The sequence below is a fragment of the Elephas maximus genome, chromosome 16, assembly GCF_024166365.1.
Source record: "Elephas maximus indicus isolate mEleMax1 chromosome 16, mEleMax1 primary haplotype, whole genome shotgun sequence".
NCBI classification, from domain to species: Eukaryota; Metazoa; Chordata; class Mammalia; order Proboscidea; family Elephantidae; genus Elephas; species Elephas maximus.
The window spans coordinates 47,359,748-47,375,883 of record NC_064834.1 but is presented as its reverse complement, the minus strand read 5'-3'; the positions used below and the strand labels follow the sequence as shown (position 1 = coordinate 47,375,883).

Below are 16,136 nucleotides of genomic sequence, written 5' to 3'. Positions count from 1 at the left end.
AGAGACACCTCAGAAGACAGTCCTAATTTTCTGCTTCCAAAAAGGCCTTGAAGATCCTGTGGAGCAGTTCTACTCTGAACACATGGAGTCGCCATGAGTTAGAATCAGCTCTACAGCAACTAACAAATACACGATATGCCTAGGGTCTGCAACTTGCTTTGAAACAATGGTGGAGGTATAGAGGAGGTATATTGAAATGTGAGAATTTGTCCACGAGTAAACAGTTGTTGAAGTGATGGGTGGGTGTTAGGTACATGACAGTTTACAATACTCCTCACCGCTTTTGTTATATATGGAATTTTCTGTGATAAAAAGTTGTGGGGTTTTGTTGTTCTTAAGTGGTGGTTTGTCACAGGTGTTTGTGAGTTCCTGAATCAGACAATAGGGTTCAAACATCAGGTGGACAGGTTGGGAACACTTATTCTTTGTATCCCTTGAGTCTTTACTTCCTTCATGTGAATCTGTCCAACATAGGAAACCAAATGACCACAAGTGGTTCCAGGGAAAGAGCATTTCCCTGGTGTAGGCATAAGAGACCTATAGGGATCAAACATGCCCAGAAACAACCTCATCTCCCCAGATCAAGCCTAAGAACCTGAGAAGCCATCTACTAAGTTTACATTGCAGTTCTTCCCTCCACACCTCTGTTCTGGAGTTTATTTCGTAGAGCAACTAGGCCTTCTGCGTTACAGACTCCTACAGATACCATGAAGTCCTATGGATCCCAGACGTGGCTACACACTAAACCCACACCCAGTGCCCTCGACTAGAATCCCCTTATTAAGAACTTCTGATTTTTATCTGCCACCTACTAAACAGGTTTGAGGCAGAAAGTAGGAATCTATATTTTTGTCAAACAACCTGGGTGATTTTTACAGAGCCAGCCAAGTGCTGGTCCATAAACCAGCATTTGGGATCCACTTAACAATGGACTCAAACATATCAAAGATCATGGAAATGGCTCAGGACTAGGCAATGTTTGGTTCTGTTACACGTAACATCACCATGAGTTGGAGCCAACTGGACTGCAACAAACAACATTAGTCCACCCTACTTGGGTCTCTTGTGAAGAAAGGAAAGAGATTATACGGTGACTTGTGGTGCCTTTTCCTTCCTCAATGTCAGGTGTCAGTGCTGCAGAATCAGGGCCGGGAGATGATGCTGGTGACCAGTGGAGCAGTAGCCTTTGGCAAGCAGCGCTTGCGCCATGAGATCCTTCTGTCTCAGAGCGTGCGGCAGGCTCTGCACTCAGGGCAGAACCAGCTGAAGGAGATGGTGAGTGCTGATTGCCTATACCCTGTAACAGGGGTCCTCAGGCCTCCTTCCCTGTTCCTCACTTCTAATCACACGTTGTCTGATTGGTGTATTACAGGCAATTCCAGTCTTAGAGGCACGAGCCTGTGCAGCCGCGGGACAGAGTGGGCTGATGGCCTTGTATGAGGCCATGTTTACTCAGTATAGCATCTGTGCTGCCCAGGTGAGAGGCTGGGCTTAGTAGGGGGCTGTGGGGACCTGAGAGTGGATTCTGTGTAGCAGTTGGGCTATGAGCAGGATTCTGGAACCAGACTACCAGGATACAGTCTTGGCTTTAGCACTTGCAAATTGGGAGAACTGAAGAAATTCTTTAAGTCTAACCTTTTTGTGCCTCGGTTTCCTCATGTAAGAAATAGGAATAGTATCAGTGCCTACCTCAGAGGATTTTTGGAAGGGCTTGATTAGAAAATAGAAAAAAGCATTTAGCATAATGTCTGATACATAGTACATTCTCAATAAGTATTAGCTCTTGTTATACTAATAACTCTTAGAACTACTACAAATGCTAATACTTACCCTGAGTACAGAAAAGTTAGGTGGCTATTTCATTGGCTTTTGTAATTTCAGGCATTTTGCTTCTCTTTGTACCTTGTTTCCTTATATAATGGATACCTGTTGAAAATTGAAGGAAAAGAGGAATGCTAGCTACTGTGGTTGGTTTGTTTTTCACACATTCAGAAATATTTATTGAGCGTGTAGTGTATCAAACAGTACGTTAGGTATCGAGGATACTGTGGTAAGCAAATCAAACATAGTTCCTGTTATCATTAAACTTTTACATTTTTAGCAAGGACTCTTGAGTGTTCTGGAACCTTCTTTCTACTTTTTTTTTTTACCTTAATTTTCTTTTTCAATGGTTTTTTAATCATCTGTACAACTAAACACTATATAAAAACATCTAAAATCAGTCACTTCACAAAACAAGACTAAAGGGGCACACTAGCTCAGGAGCAAGGACTACAAGGCAGGAGGAGACAGGAAAGCTGGTAATAGGGAACCCGAGGTCTAAAAGGGAGAGTGTGTTAACATATTGTGGGGTTGGTAACCAGTGTCACAAAACAGTATGTATACTAATTGTTTGAGAAGCTAGTTTGTTCTATAAACCTTCATCTAAAGTGCAGTAATAAAAATGAAAATCGCTTCACAAAACCTCTGTCTTCATCATTTTCACAGTTGTCCTCTACAATGATGCTTTGATATTATACCAGAGTGTCTTTGAGTAATTGGTTGAAACAGAAAGCCATGAACTCACCCCATTATTACCTGTGGACACCACTCTCTCTAATGTTATTTTTTGTATCAGCGTAAATGCAATAGAAAACTAGATCTCTGGTGTCACTCTTCTTTCTTCTCAACTATCTCTTCTCAGTCCAATGACAGTTTTAGTCTTTAGTTTTTAAAAAATGCTTGGATCCAGATTAAGAAGTTTAGGTCCAGACTATGCTTTCGTTTTGTCTTGTTTTCTTTTCCCCCAGGGACAGTGCTTTTTGAGGTTCTTTGGTTTTTGGCTTTTTTTTTTTTTTTTTTAGCTTTAAAAAGTTTGTGCACACCAGCCATTGTCTCCGTTCATGTGCATGTGTAAGAGCTCTGCTCCCAACAGTTTCCCACATGCACCAATCCATGAGTCTCTTCTTTCATACCTGGGCCCTTCCTGGGTGTTTTTATCTACAGGAAATCTCTGTCCTTTGCACCTTTTCCTGTGGTTCTTTATTTTCTTTAATATTCCTATATAGAAAGCCATTATTGGAAGCTTTTGGCAATCTCCAGTGAGTCGTTTGCTAGGTTAAAGACTTAAACAAGTATAACCAATTACATTATTATTCATAGAAATGAAACTGATTGCCCATCTCCAAGCATATGCTTTCCTATTGGGCTGTCTCCTACCCTCGTGGTTAGATCCCTATCCGTTGTTTGTTAAAAAGTATTTTCACTGGACCTTTAGGCCTCCTGCCTGCCTTTCCTGCAAAGTTGTATTGGCTTTTATTATTGAACCTGTCATCATCATGACTAGAATCTATATGTTCAGCTTTGTCCTAGTCTTATCTCCTTCAGACTAAACTTGTCTGGAAAAGAGCCCATGACCTTCTCTAACAAAAATGTGCTCCATTCCCTCCTCCTATAAACCATTGACATTTTTATTCTCATCCCAGCTAGTACAAGGCTTGACAGTTTATAGGTACCTAATAAACTTTTTGTCAGATGAGTGAGTGAGTGAATTATTTCCCTCAGTCATGTAACTTCTGCATCTCCCTCACCCACATTTTATCTATTATTAAGGCTGCTGTTTTGTCTTTCATAGTACTGTTGTTTTCTTTTCAGTCACCATAACCAGACCCTAGTTCAGGCCTCAACTATCTCCACTTAGACTGTTTGTTCTTGACCAGCCATCTTCAACCTGTCCTACTTCAGCCTGTTCTACATAGCAACAACCCTTAAGCATCAGAGAGATGACATTAAAGCATTTATTCATGAGCTTCAGGAATTCTTACCATTTAGTTTTTTGCCATCATCTGCATTAATTTTCTCTCCTACTGATCATTGCCCAGTGCTCTTGATTCAAGCAAGAAAGCAGGGCTATTTACCGCTCCCACTCCCAACTCTCTCCTTGGCTTTGAGCAGCTTATGCTCAACCCGTCCTTTGAACTAAGTTATGTTTAGATGTTCTTTCAGCCTGTGACTCAAGACTCATCTCCATAAACCTCCAGGCGAGTCCTACATGCTCAGACACAGCCTTTGTTAACTCTAGTAGTGGTCCGCTTCAGAACAAAAACAGTGACAACTGAACCCTGTACCATTGTGTCTAATACCTTTTCCCAAGCAGGATAAAGCAGTTGTTCACTCACTCACCAAATATTTAATTGCCAGGCCTTGAATCAGATGCTAGGATCCAGAGTTATTTAATTGCCAGGCCTTGAATCAGATGCCAGGATTTTTTTCATGTCTAAAAGAATCGAATAAGCATCTCGAGATGTGTATTCTATTCATATCCGTGTGGAGTCCCACAAGTCTAAAGTTTGCCCCCCACACTCTTAGCATCTTTTGTATGCTGTTCCTTGGAAGTTCACCATTTACCCCTGCTCCAGTGTTTTTGGTCTATTTAATCCTTGTAGATTTTGGTGACCAATCTGGATTTCCATGATGAGCAAAAGCGCCGGAACCTCAATGGGACACTTCATGAGCTCCTCCGAATGAACATCGTCCCGATTGTCAACACAAACGATGCCGTTGTCCCCCCAGCTGAGCCCAATAGTGACCTCCAGGGGGTAAATGTGGGTAAAGTATTCCTAAGGGTTTAGCATGCTGGAGACACTAATGCTGTGCCGTGCTGCATGTACTAACACCAGAAGTTCAGCATAGACAAGATGGAGACAGGAGAAAAGCTGGCAGTATGGAACAATGGCTGCATAAGCTCTTCTGAAGTCAGGGGCATGCATTCAAGAGGGTAAGGTGCTGTAATGCTTTAGGATGGTGCTGCTCTGAGCATGGCTTGTGTGTACCAGTGAGTAGAAGGCTGCATGTTTGGAAAAGGGGTTGCAGTGGGCATTGTGTTTTACAGGCAGAAGGGGCTTGAAAGAGCTGCCACCCATATACTTAGGGTCACTGGTTTTGCCTCCCAGAGCCTAGCTGACTGCTTCTGTGAATTTTTTTTGGACTGCATTCAGCTCACTTATGACTTTTTACCTGCTTTCCAGGTCATTAGTGTTAAAGATAACGATAGCCTGGCTGCCCGTCTGGCCGTGGAAATGAAAACTGACCTCTTGATTGTTCTTTCAGATGTAGAAGGTACAAAGTAATGCCTTTTTCTTTAAAATGCTACCTGTGTTGGCATGTGAGTTCCCCTCCTTGTTTGAGTCCTATAGATCTTTTTTTTTTCACTATGGACCATTATGAATTTCTGACACATACGGTCTGACAAAGGGTTTTTATGACTCAAAAGAATGTGGGCAAGTCTGGGAGATACAGTTTGAATGCTGAAACATTATGTCTAGGCACTTTCCTTTTTTTTTTTTTTTAATAATAGCTTTATTGAGATATAATTCACATACTATACAATTCACCTATTTAAAGTGTACAATTCAATGATTTCTAGTATTGGAACCATCTCTATTGATTTTAGAACATTTTCACCATCCAAAAAGAACTATACCCTTAGCAGTCACTGTCCATTGGGCAATCACCAATCTATTTTCTGTTTCTGTGGATTTCCCTATTCTGGACATTTCATGCAAATGCAGTCATACAATATGTGGTCCTTTATGACTGGCTTCTTTCACTCAGCATGTTTTCAAGATTCATCCATGTTGTAGCATATATCTGTATTTAATTTCATTTTATTGCTGAATAATATTCTATTGTATAGATATACTACGTTTTACTTATTCATCGGTTGATGGCTCTTCGGATTGGTTCCGCTTTTGAGCTATTATGAATAATGCTGCTATGAACATGGGCATATGAGATTTTGTGTGGACATATGTTTTTATTTCACTGAGGGTGGAGTTGCTGGGTCATGTAGTAATAATGTTTAGCCTTTTGGGGAACTGCCACACAGTTTTCCAATGTGGCTGTATCCTTTTACATTCCCACAAGAAGTGTATGAGGGTTCTGTTTTATCCATATCCTTGTCAACACTTGTTATTATCTGCCCCTTTAAATTTTAGCCATCCTCGTGGATGTGAAGTAATATCTCATTGTGGTTTTGATCACTTTCAGTTTTTCATGTAAGTCATTGTTGTTATTATTAGGTGCCATCAAGTTGGTTCCAACTCATAGCAACCCTATGTGCAACAGAACAAAGCACTGCCTGGTCCTGTGTCATCCTCACAATCATTGCTATACTTGAGCCCATCTTTGCAGCCACTGCGTCAATCATTTCATTGAGGGTCTTCCTCTTTTTTGCTGACCCTCTGCTTTACCAAGCATAATATCCTTCTCTAGGGACTGGACCCTCCTGATAATATTTCCAAAGTATGTGTGACGAAGTCTTGCCATCCTCACTTCTAAGGAGCATTCTGGCTATAATCCTTCCTAGACAGATTGTTCGTTCTTCTGGCAGTCCATGGTATGTTCAATATTCTTCACTAACACCATGATTCAAAGGCATCTATTCTTCTTCAGTCTCCCTTATTCATTGTCCCACTTTTGCATGCATATGAGACAATTGAAAATACCATGGCTTGGGTCAGGGGCACCTTAATCCTCAAAGTGACATCTTTTTAACACTTTAAAGAGGTCTTTTGCCACAGATTTGCCCAATTCAGTACGCCGTTTGATTTCTTCACTGCTGCTTCCATGGGCGTTGATTGTGGATCTAAGTAAAATGAAATCCTTGACAACTTTGGTCTCTTGCCGGTTTATCCTGATATTGCTTACTGGTCCAGTTGTGAAGATTTTGTTTTCTTTATGTTGAGGTGTAACGCATACTGAAGGCTGTAGTCTTTGATCTTCATCAGTAAGTGTTTCAAGTCCTCTTCACTTTCAGCAAGCAAGGTTGTGTCATCTGCATATTGTAGATTGTTAGTGAGCCTTCCTCCAATCCTGATATTGCATTGTTCTTCTTATAGTCCACCTTCTCAGATATGTGCTGCTCAGCATACAGATTGAGTAAGTATGGTGAAAGGATACAACTCTGACACACACGTTTCCTGACTTTGAACTATGTGGTATCCCCTTGTTCTGTTCAAACAACTACCTCTTGATCTGTGTACAGGTTCCTCAAGAGCACAATTAAGTGTTCTGGAATTCCCATTCTTCACAGTGTTGTCCGTAATTTGTTATGATCTACACAGTCGAATGCCCTTGCATAGTCAATAAAACACAGGTAAACGTCTTTCTGGTATTCTCTGCTTTCAGCCAAGATTCATTTGACATCAGCAGTGATAATCCTTGTTCCACGTCCTCTTCTGAATTGAGCTTGAATTTCTGGCAGTGCCCTGCAACCACTTTTGAATTATCTTCAGCAAAATTTTAGTTGCATGTGATATTGATACTGTTTGATAGTTTCCGCATTCTGTTGGATCATGTTTCTTTGGAATGGGCACAAATACGGGCTGTCTTCAATTTTCTTGCATAGACAAGGGAGCACTTCCAGTGCTGCATATGTTTGTTGAAACATCTCAATTGGTATTCCATCAATTCCTGGAGCCTTGTTTTTCACCAATGCCTTCAGTGCAGCTTGGACTTCTTCCTTCATTACCGTATGTTCTTGACCATATGCTACCTCCTGAAATGGTTGAATGTTGACCAGTTATTTTTGGTACAGTAACTCTGTGTATTCCTTCCGTTATCTTTAGATGCTTCCTGGGTCATTCAGTATTTTGCCCATGGAGGTCTTCAGTATTGCAACTCAAGCTTTAATTTTTTCTTTAGTTTTTTTACCTTGAGAAATGCCTAATGTGTTCTTCTCTTTTGGTTTTCTAACTCCAGGTCCTTGCACATTTCGTTGTAATTCTCTACTTTGTCTTCTCAAGCCACCCTTTGAAATCTTCCGTTCAGTACATGTACTTCATCATTTCTTCCATTTGCTTTAGCTCCCTTGCCAGGAGGTCAGAGAAACTTAGTTCCCAGCCCACACCCAAGGCAGCTTAACATGGCAGGACTTATTCTCCACTTTATACTCCGGTAGTGTAAGGTAAGGACAGTGAGCTGCCCAGATAAGGCAGGGACAGATGTGGGTGAATTAATCTGTCTTCTGCCCATGTGGAAAATCAGAGATGTCATGCCTGTATGTCAGTATCTTTACCTATAAGAAGTCTTAGTATCATGTTGATACACTGTAATTTGAAGTTTTAGAATAGAAACAGTTAAGTTGGGTAAGTGTGAGCCACCCTGAAGAAGGCATTTCAGTTAACAGATTTTTACTGAATTTCTACTATGTGTCAATATTGTGCTAACTGCTTTACAAATGTCACTTTATTTAATCCTTGTGGCATCTCTGCAAAGTAGGTAGGTTAGCCCAGTTATACAAATAAAGAAATGAAGTTCAGATCAGCCAAATGGTATATACAGAGTTACATAGCTAGTACTTGGCAAAGGCTGTTTTCAAATCTAAATCTGTCCAATTTTAAAATCCACACTCTTCCTTTTCTCCTCTACTGCCCAGCAAGGAAAAGGATGTGAGTCAGATTAACTTGTAAAACCCAATTTGAAATACGCTCTGGTAAACTCTAGTTTTAATGTGGCTTCAGATACCAAAATTGGTCAATGGCAGGCTTATGCTGTCACTGTGATTAATTGGTTATCCACTGAATGTTGATTTCTAGAATAACATCAGAATTTTAAATATATCCTTGGTGGGTTTGAGAAGCTGCTGTAAGGGAAAAAGAGGAGTAGGCAGAATATCAGAATGCTGGGAACCCCTCGATGTCTCTGGGGAAGTTTGGGTTTGGGGTTGTCCGGCCTACTGCTCTGTGAAATTAGAACAGCCTCACAATTCAAGCCCACAGTCTCATAGCATTGAAGCTTCTGGGAGGGACCCAGCCCTCAATCCTAGGAGAGCTGTAGGTAGACAGAGATGGTGAGAGGTTATTCTTCTTCTCCCTGTAATTGCGGATCTTGGTTTATGCTGTTTTATTCTATACTGGACACTGATTTCCTCACTCCCCTTATTCTTTTACCCCTCCAGAGAGGTTGCATACAGCAGAGATGTACTGAAGATTTAGAGCAGTGGAGGGGATGGGTACATTACAGCAGAGGACAAGCAGTAACTTATAACCAAGTGTAGGACATCACTGCCCAAAATGTACTTCAGCCAGTCCCCAACCACGAGGAGTCTCTCCCTGTCTGTCTCACTTAGGTCTGGACTTGACTTCATTTCCTTAAGCCCTTGCTTCCCCTTTTCTCCCCTTCCAAGGCTCCTACTTGTTCTTTTTCAAAGTGAAATTGTGGGTTTTTCATCTTGAATTTTATGCATGTAACATTCATGTTACTCTGTTTTCTGTCACTGTGCTCAGTTATAAAAGGGACACAGATGCTTAATGGCTACAAATCCAGACTGAATGCCAAGAGTCATGAGCTCTCCTGCTGACTCAGTGTAACCTTCACAGCAACTCGCCCATAAAATGGGGAGTCTAAATTAGTGGCTGTTTCAGTGGGTACTGTGAGAGTTAATGACTGCCTGTCTCAAATTTCATCTTTCTTGGAGGTAGTCCCATTAAGCTATATATGGCTGCTGCACTGTTTCTGCACTGCTTCTGTGCTTTTTCAGTAGTCCCAGGAGCTGCGGGACAGGTTAATATCATTTGTGCCAAGGATATGGCCGTGCTCTGATGGGGGAACACATTCATCTATGAAGGCAGGCTATGTAAGTGTGTGAGGTGAGCTTTTCTAGAGCTGTTTTAGTGTGGGTGGACCCACTGATCCCCATTCTGTCTCTGCTCAGAGCTCTTGGTACAGCAGAATTCAACTGGCAAAGAAAGTGCAGGGTGGTTGGAAAAGCCTGTCTAGGGACACGCTCTTCTACATTAAAGCAGTATCACTGACTGTTCTTTTTTAGGCCTCTTTGACAGCCCCCCAGGGTCAGATGATGCAAAACTCATTGATATCTTTTATCCCGGAGATCAGCAGTCTGTGACTTTTGGAACCAAGTCTAGAGTGGGAATGGGTGGCATGGAAGCCAAGGTAAGGACCAGGTACCTTCGCTGCCAGTAACAGTTGTGAAGCCCAAACGACAATAGTCCCTTTCGTTTTGGTAATTGTATGGGAGTTAAGGAAACCCTGGTATCGTAGTGGTTAAGTGCTGCAGCTGCCAACCCGAAGATCGGCGGTTGGAATCTACCAGGCACTCCTTGGAAACTCTGTGGGGCAGTTCTACTCTGTCCTGTAGGGTCGCTATGAGTCAGAATCAACTCAACCACAACTGGTTTGGGTTTTTTCTTTTATGGGAGTTAATGGTTCAGATAGAGGCACATTTAAACATGCATGTATATAATGAGTATTATATACCTACATTTAGTACTGTCTGTATATGCAGTCTTTTTATTAATATTATATGAACACTGCGTTTATATTGTGAACTCCTTAAGGGCAGGGCCTATATATTTTTCATAATTTGTAAATTCTCTAATGTTATTAGCTGAAATATTTCTTAATAGACTCTTTCAAAAATTATTTCCACTAATTGTTCCAAGAAGTTATATCTGTAAAGTACAACATCATAAGTCGCACTAGCAGACATAAGGACAACTTGCCAACCCAGAACGGGGTGGGGCAGCACAAAAAGAGATAAGAGGACAGACCCAGAAAAGGAAGTTCACGAGAGCCCTATGTAAACAAGCTAAAAGTACTTAGGATCAGACTTGGTCAAAAACCAGGCCAGATACTGAACTGCTTCGAAGTTGAGGCATAATAAGGAAAATATAGAAGTAATGAGTCCCAGTACTAGAGAGTCTTGAAGAGAGAACATGCTGAGAACTAAGGATAGATTGGTTTGTCTTTAGGCAGCACCTGCCATGGTTGGACTGTGCGTTGGAAGAGTACACGGTCTGAGCGTGTTTTCAGAGCATCTAAGCTATTAAAAACATTCCTTGGATACTTAATTACCCAATATCAAATTGTGTTTTATGTCTTCTTGAAAGTTTCAAGTGTAGGTGACTAGACCCCGTAGAGATCTGAATCTGCTCTTTGGATTTGACCTCTATAGGTGAAGGCGGCCCTCTGGGCTTTGCAAGGTGGCACTTCTGTTGTTATTGCCAATGGAACCCACCCAAAGGTGTCCGGGCATGTCATCACAGACATTGTGGAAGGAAAGAAAGTTGGCACCTTCTTTTCAGAAGTGAAGCCTGCAGGTAATTACTGGTCTTCATAAGGTTCCATGGCGAGTGGTGTCCCATGGACTATGGTAACACCACAGTCTAGATAGGACTGAGGACCGAACACTCACTCCAGGAACACAGATCACAAAATTGATGTGCTAATATGAAATATGGTATTGCTTTTGAATATTATTTGCAAAATTGGATTTTGCTTTGGTAAAATTTTATCTTACCTGTCTAGCTAGGTCTCCTGTTTTCTCCAGAATCACTGGGTTAAGGAATATAAGCATTCATTTTCTCAAGAAATATTTGCCAGGCCCATGCTGGATGCCAGGTACTAATTAGCACTAGAGATCCAGAGGTGCATAAGGCACTTTATTATTTATAATAACTGCATTGTAGCCTATTGTTGGAATTTTTAGGTAGCCTGTGCTCTTAAGTGTTTACAATGGACAGAATTGCCTCATAATCTGTATTTTGAAATACAAACAAATTTTAAAAGATAAGCAAAGGTACAATTAAACTATAGAAGATATTAAGCATATTATAGACCCCAGAATACAGGAAGTTACATTTATGCCTGAGTTAATCTTTGCCATTTCACTGTTTAAAGTGATCTCAGTGTGTGAAACAGATATTACAAGGCACGAGCATTCCTTCTGTGGGTGTGACGAGCGTGGGCACGTGCTGGGATCATGAGAGAACTAAGCTGACCGTGATGTGATGTTCGCAAATGTTCTTGCAGGTCCTACAGTTGAACAGCAGGGAGAAATGGCTCGATCTGGAGGACGGATGTTGGCCACTTTGGAACCTGAGCAGGTAATAACCTCCTCTCTTAGTTTTATTGCAGTGTCCAGAGCGAGTCATGCCGTGCTGACAGATCCAACATGAGCAGGTTAATGCAGCACCCCCACCTGCCCACTCCCGGTTTATCCCTAGTGCTCCACACTTAGCCTGAGTCCCAAGCCTGATTCAAATACACTGTACCTTTTTTCTTTTGTTAAATTTTATTTTCCCTTTTGTCTTTAGTAGGCAGAGGCCTACTGACTTTTCCATCATTATGATGTTTTGATCAAAAGCATCATGGAAATGATGAGACCAAGGAGGCTATCTGATCCTGCCACATATTCAGCATGGAAATGAAGGAAAACTACTTATCCCAGCCCATTCCAAATCACCTAACTTAACTGTAAGACGGAAGCTCGTGAGCCCAGCCCTGCCTATGTGAATTAGTCAGTCTAGGCAGCAGACACGGTGAAGCCGGAGATGGTGAGGAGGTCAGGACTGAAGCTTGCTCCCCAAGGGTCATGATGCTAAATGTGGGCTTCAGATTGATGTATGTCGTTTTATGCTGGGGAATTCTTTGGCTTGAGAAAGGAGAAGAGATTTTAAAATAGCCACGAGCAGAGAAAGGAAAGGAGAAACCTAGCTTCTCTTTCTCAAACCACTTCATTCTACCCCTTCAGTAATCACCACACTAATTTGCCAGGTTTCCTGATTTAGGTGGGTAAGGATTGGTGTTTCCTCCAGTGTCCAGGACTGGATCTTCCCCTTGATGGTTGTTAAATAATCATCAAAAAAAGGAAAAGTGGATGCAAAAAATGTACACGGAACATAAAACTGTGTAGCTAGTGAAATGTGAGGACGTGTGCATCCTGCCGATGCGAAGTGCTGGCTCCTGTCTCCTGGACAGACTGTGATTCATCATCCCCCCCTCACCAGGCCATGATTTGCTGATTATAATAATCAGGAGTGGTAAAGGAGGAGGAAAAGTAAGAAGAAATGAGGGGACGTGAACAGTGAGAAAGAGAAAAGAAAAACCGAGGGCAACTGTGGTGGAGAAGGAAGGCTATACAGGAAGAAGGTTTCAGTCCATGGCAACCTTGGACTTAGGAACAAAGTCTGTCACTCTCTGGAAGAGCAGGTTTAAAAAATTATGGTGTGCATTATTCTTGGATTAGCATGTTTGTGTGTGTGTTTATTTAACACTTTGCCTTTCCTCCTAGAGAGCAGAAATTATTCATCATCTGGCTGATCTCTTGACGGACCAGCGTGATGAGATCCTGTCAGCCAACAAAAAGGACCTGGAGGAGGCACAGGGTAAAGATGACCAGGCTATTTAGAGTTATTGTTATGAAAGTGTTTTGTTTTGTTTTTACTAATAATTCTTACATCATTGTCTGCCAAAAGACAAGATTATTATAGAAAAAATTGTGTATTATGCATCATTTTTATTGAAAGTGTGTGGCTGGTATTAGTTGACCTTTTCAAGCTGTACATACACCCCCACCCCATATATTCTAATACAGCCCCCCAAAGGGATTTTCTCCATTCCCTGCAAGCCATGAGCCATGGTTACTAGGGCAATTTCAGGACAAAAAACAAAAACAAAAAGATTGAGAACCCCACTGCTTCAGAAATTCAGCTAATAATAGCTAACTTTTGTTGAGCACTTTTTCTTCACAACCTAGTACCTATGAGATGGTTGGTGTTAGCTGCCCTTGAGTCTTTTCTGACTCATGGCAACCTCATGTGTACACAATACAACTGCTATATAGGGTATTCAAGGTTGTAAGTTTTGGGAAGCAGATCGCCAGGCCTGTCTTCTGAGGCGCATCTGGATAGGTTCAAACCACCAATCTTTCAGCTAGTAGTCGAGCACTTAACCACTTATGGTATCCAGGGACTCTACCTGTGAGGCAGCTGCTATTACTATTTCCATTTTACAGCTCAGAGAAGTTGCCACTTACTCAGATGGCCAGTGATGGACCAAGGATTCAAACCCAGATGATTGTGCATATGAGAGAGTTGTAGAAATAGTTTTTGCAGCATCTGATGAAAGATAGCATGTCTCTTAAGATAATTGATTTGTGTGAGTCTGCCCAGAGTTAACCAAAGATGGTATACGGAAGTGCCTTTGAGGTGCTAATGATAGTGTGAGTGAGATGGCTGAACTCAAGGCAACTAAATACGTAGAGTCAGGTTGTTGTTGTTGTTAGATGCCATCCAGTCAGGTAGGCCCTCATTTATTCTCTTTTCCTAATTCCACCTTAAAATAACGGGGTCAGTTTTATGGAATTTTGAATTTCTTTTCTGTTGAATAAAGGCGCCTTAAACATCCAGATTAGCAGATGTCCAAAGAAATATTGCAAGGCTTCATTGAAACCTTGTAAGCCTCATCAGCATTGCTTTCGTTCCTTAAAACATTTTTGCAACAGCTGATTTGGAACTTCTTTTAGACTTTACATCTAGCCTTGATTCTTTTCAGTATTACGAGGTCATAAAATAGAGTTTCAGGAATGGAGGAAATCTTTGATACCCGTTTTTTTCTTTAAAGATAAAAGAATCGAGGCCCGCGGAGGTTAAAGCCGTTGGCCAAGGTCACACAGCTAGTTGTTGACAAAACTCTCTGACTTCTGATCCCAGTTATATCTCCCTGGAAATACACAAAGATGCACAATGGTTTAAGAACAAAGTCCTCGGTGTACACAAGCGTGGTCGTCCCTTTTGACTTGATAATCCCATTTCTGGGAATTTATCCTAAGAAAATATTTCAAGAGGAGAAAACAGCTTATATATTAAAATTTTTGGAGCCGGATTATTTAGCACACGTAAAAACTAGAAACGACCTGAATGTCTAATCACATAGGTGTAGGTAAGTGCATTAAGCAGTATCAACTCAATGCAATATTTAGTAGTAATTAAAATGATAATTTCTGCAACGTGAAAAACTTAAAAGAATTGTTAGGCAAAGAGCTAGAACATAATGTTTAACCTGGACTATAATTAAAACTTCATTAAAATGCACATGGGGAAAAATAAAGAAAATTAATTAGCTGACATAATTGGTTGGTAAGATGATGGATTTTGTTTTTTTCTTGGTGTAGAGTTGGTTCCTCCCCTTAAAAAATACAAATGTGTTTATTTTATCTTGGTGGGTGTGATTATTAAAAAGAAAGGAAAATTTTTCATAATCACACCTCAACATTAACCACAGTAAAGATTGTGGTATGTGATGCCAAGTAGCTTTTCTGAGCTTGCATACATGTATGCGTATGAATATGAGTATGTATACAGAAAGAGAATCATATCGAATTTACTACTTAAATTTAAATAATATTCTACATATGTGAATTTACCATAATTCTATTGGAATTTTTACTTTGGAAGAAAACTTCATTATTGCCTCTGATTATAAAAAATGTAAATAATAGAGAAAGATGAAGTAGACAACAACCATCATTGTTCTTGATGTCTTCCAGACAGCTCCACGTGCACATGTGTATGTATACATATATACACACACACACACAGTATCTGATAAATACGGTCATATCATATATGCTGTTTTACAGTTTTCGTTTTTCACAAACTGTATTCTACATAACTATCCATATCAATATATACAGATATATTATTTATGATAACTGCATTTGTAGCCCATTGTTTGAATTTTTAGGTGGAACCCAATTTGTCGCCACTACAAAAATTGCTGTGGTAAGTATCCTCATTTACATACAGGTTCACGCACACAAATGATGAATTTCTGGAACTAAAATTGCTGGCATAAAGGATATGGGTGTGCACACCTTTAAATGGTGATATAGAGTGCAAACTATCCTTGAAAAAAATCTGTATAAGTGGCATGTCATTGTTTTATTGAGACCCCTGAGTTCCGTGTCTGTTCCTAATACAGTGCCGTGTGTCAGTGAAGTGTCAAGAAATAAAAGTTGGTGGTGGAGCCAGCCCAGATCTGCTAATTTACCATGTGCTCTTCTTTTCAGGGAGACTTGCAGCTCCCCTGCTGAAACGTTTGAGCCTCTCCACATCTAAATTGAACAGCCTGGCTATCGGTCTGCGGCAGATCGCAGCCTCCTCACAGGACAGCGTGGGGCGTGTTTTGCGCCGGACCCGAATTGCCAAAAACTTGGAACTAGAACAAGTGACTGTCCCAATTGGAGTTCTGCTGGTGATCTTTGAATCTCGCCCTGACTGTCTACCCCAGGTATGTGACAAATGTCCTGCCATTGGGGTGGGAGGAATTGAAGGAAGAGGTTGTTTTCAGGATTG

The 16,136-nt window shown here is 41.0% G+C and overlaps 1 protein-coding gene across 4 annotated transcripts in view; it reads left to right on the top strand.

The window, feature by feature from the left end:
* Window positions 1–16,136, top strand: part of ALDH18A1 (aldehyde dehydrogenase 18 family member A1) — a 43,079-nt gene that overhangs the window by 12,855 nt on the left and 14,088 nt on the right. For 3 of the 4 annotated variants that reach the window (XM_049855219.1, XM_049855218.1, XM_049855220.1), the window contains exons 4-12: window positions 1,126–1,275; window positions 1,373–1,477; window positions 4,425–4,583; window positions 5,007–5,097; window positions 9,809–9,933; window positions 10,955–11,099; window positions 11,812–11,885; window positions 13,073–13,166; window positions 15,851–16,071. In XM_049855219.1, the coding sequence (XP_049711176.1) occupies window positions 1,126–1,275; window positions 1,373–1,477; window positions 4,425–4,583; window positions 5,007–5,097; window positions 9,809–9,933; window positions 10,955–11,099; window positions 11,812–11,885; window positions 13,073–13,166; window positions 15,851–16,071 (1,164 nt within the window). The remainder of the gene's footprint in view (window positions 1–1,125; window positions 1,276–1,372; window positions 1,478–4,424; window positions 4,584–5,006; window positions 5,098–9,808; window positions 9,934–10,954; window positions 11,100–11,811; window positions 11,886–13,072; window positions 13,167–15,850; window positions 16,072–16,136) is intronic. The other variant, XM_049855221.1, reaches the window with a different exon arrangement.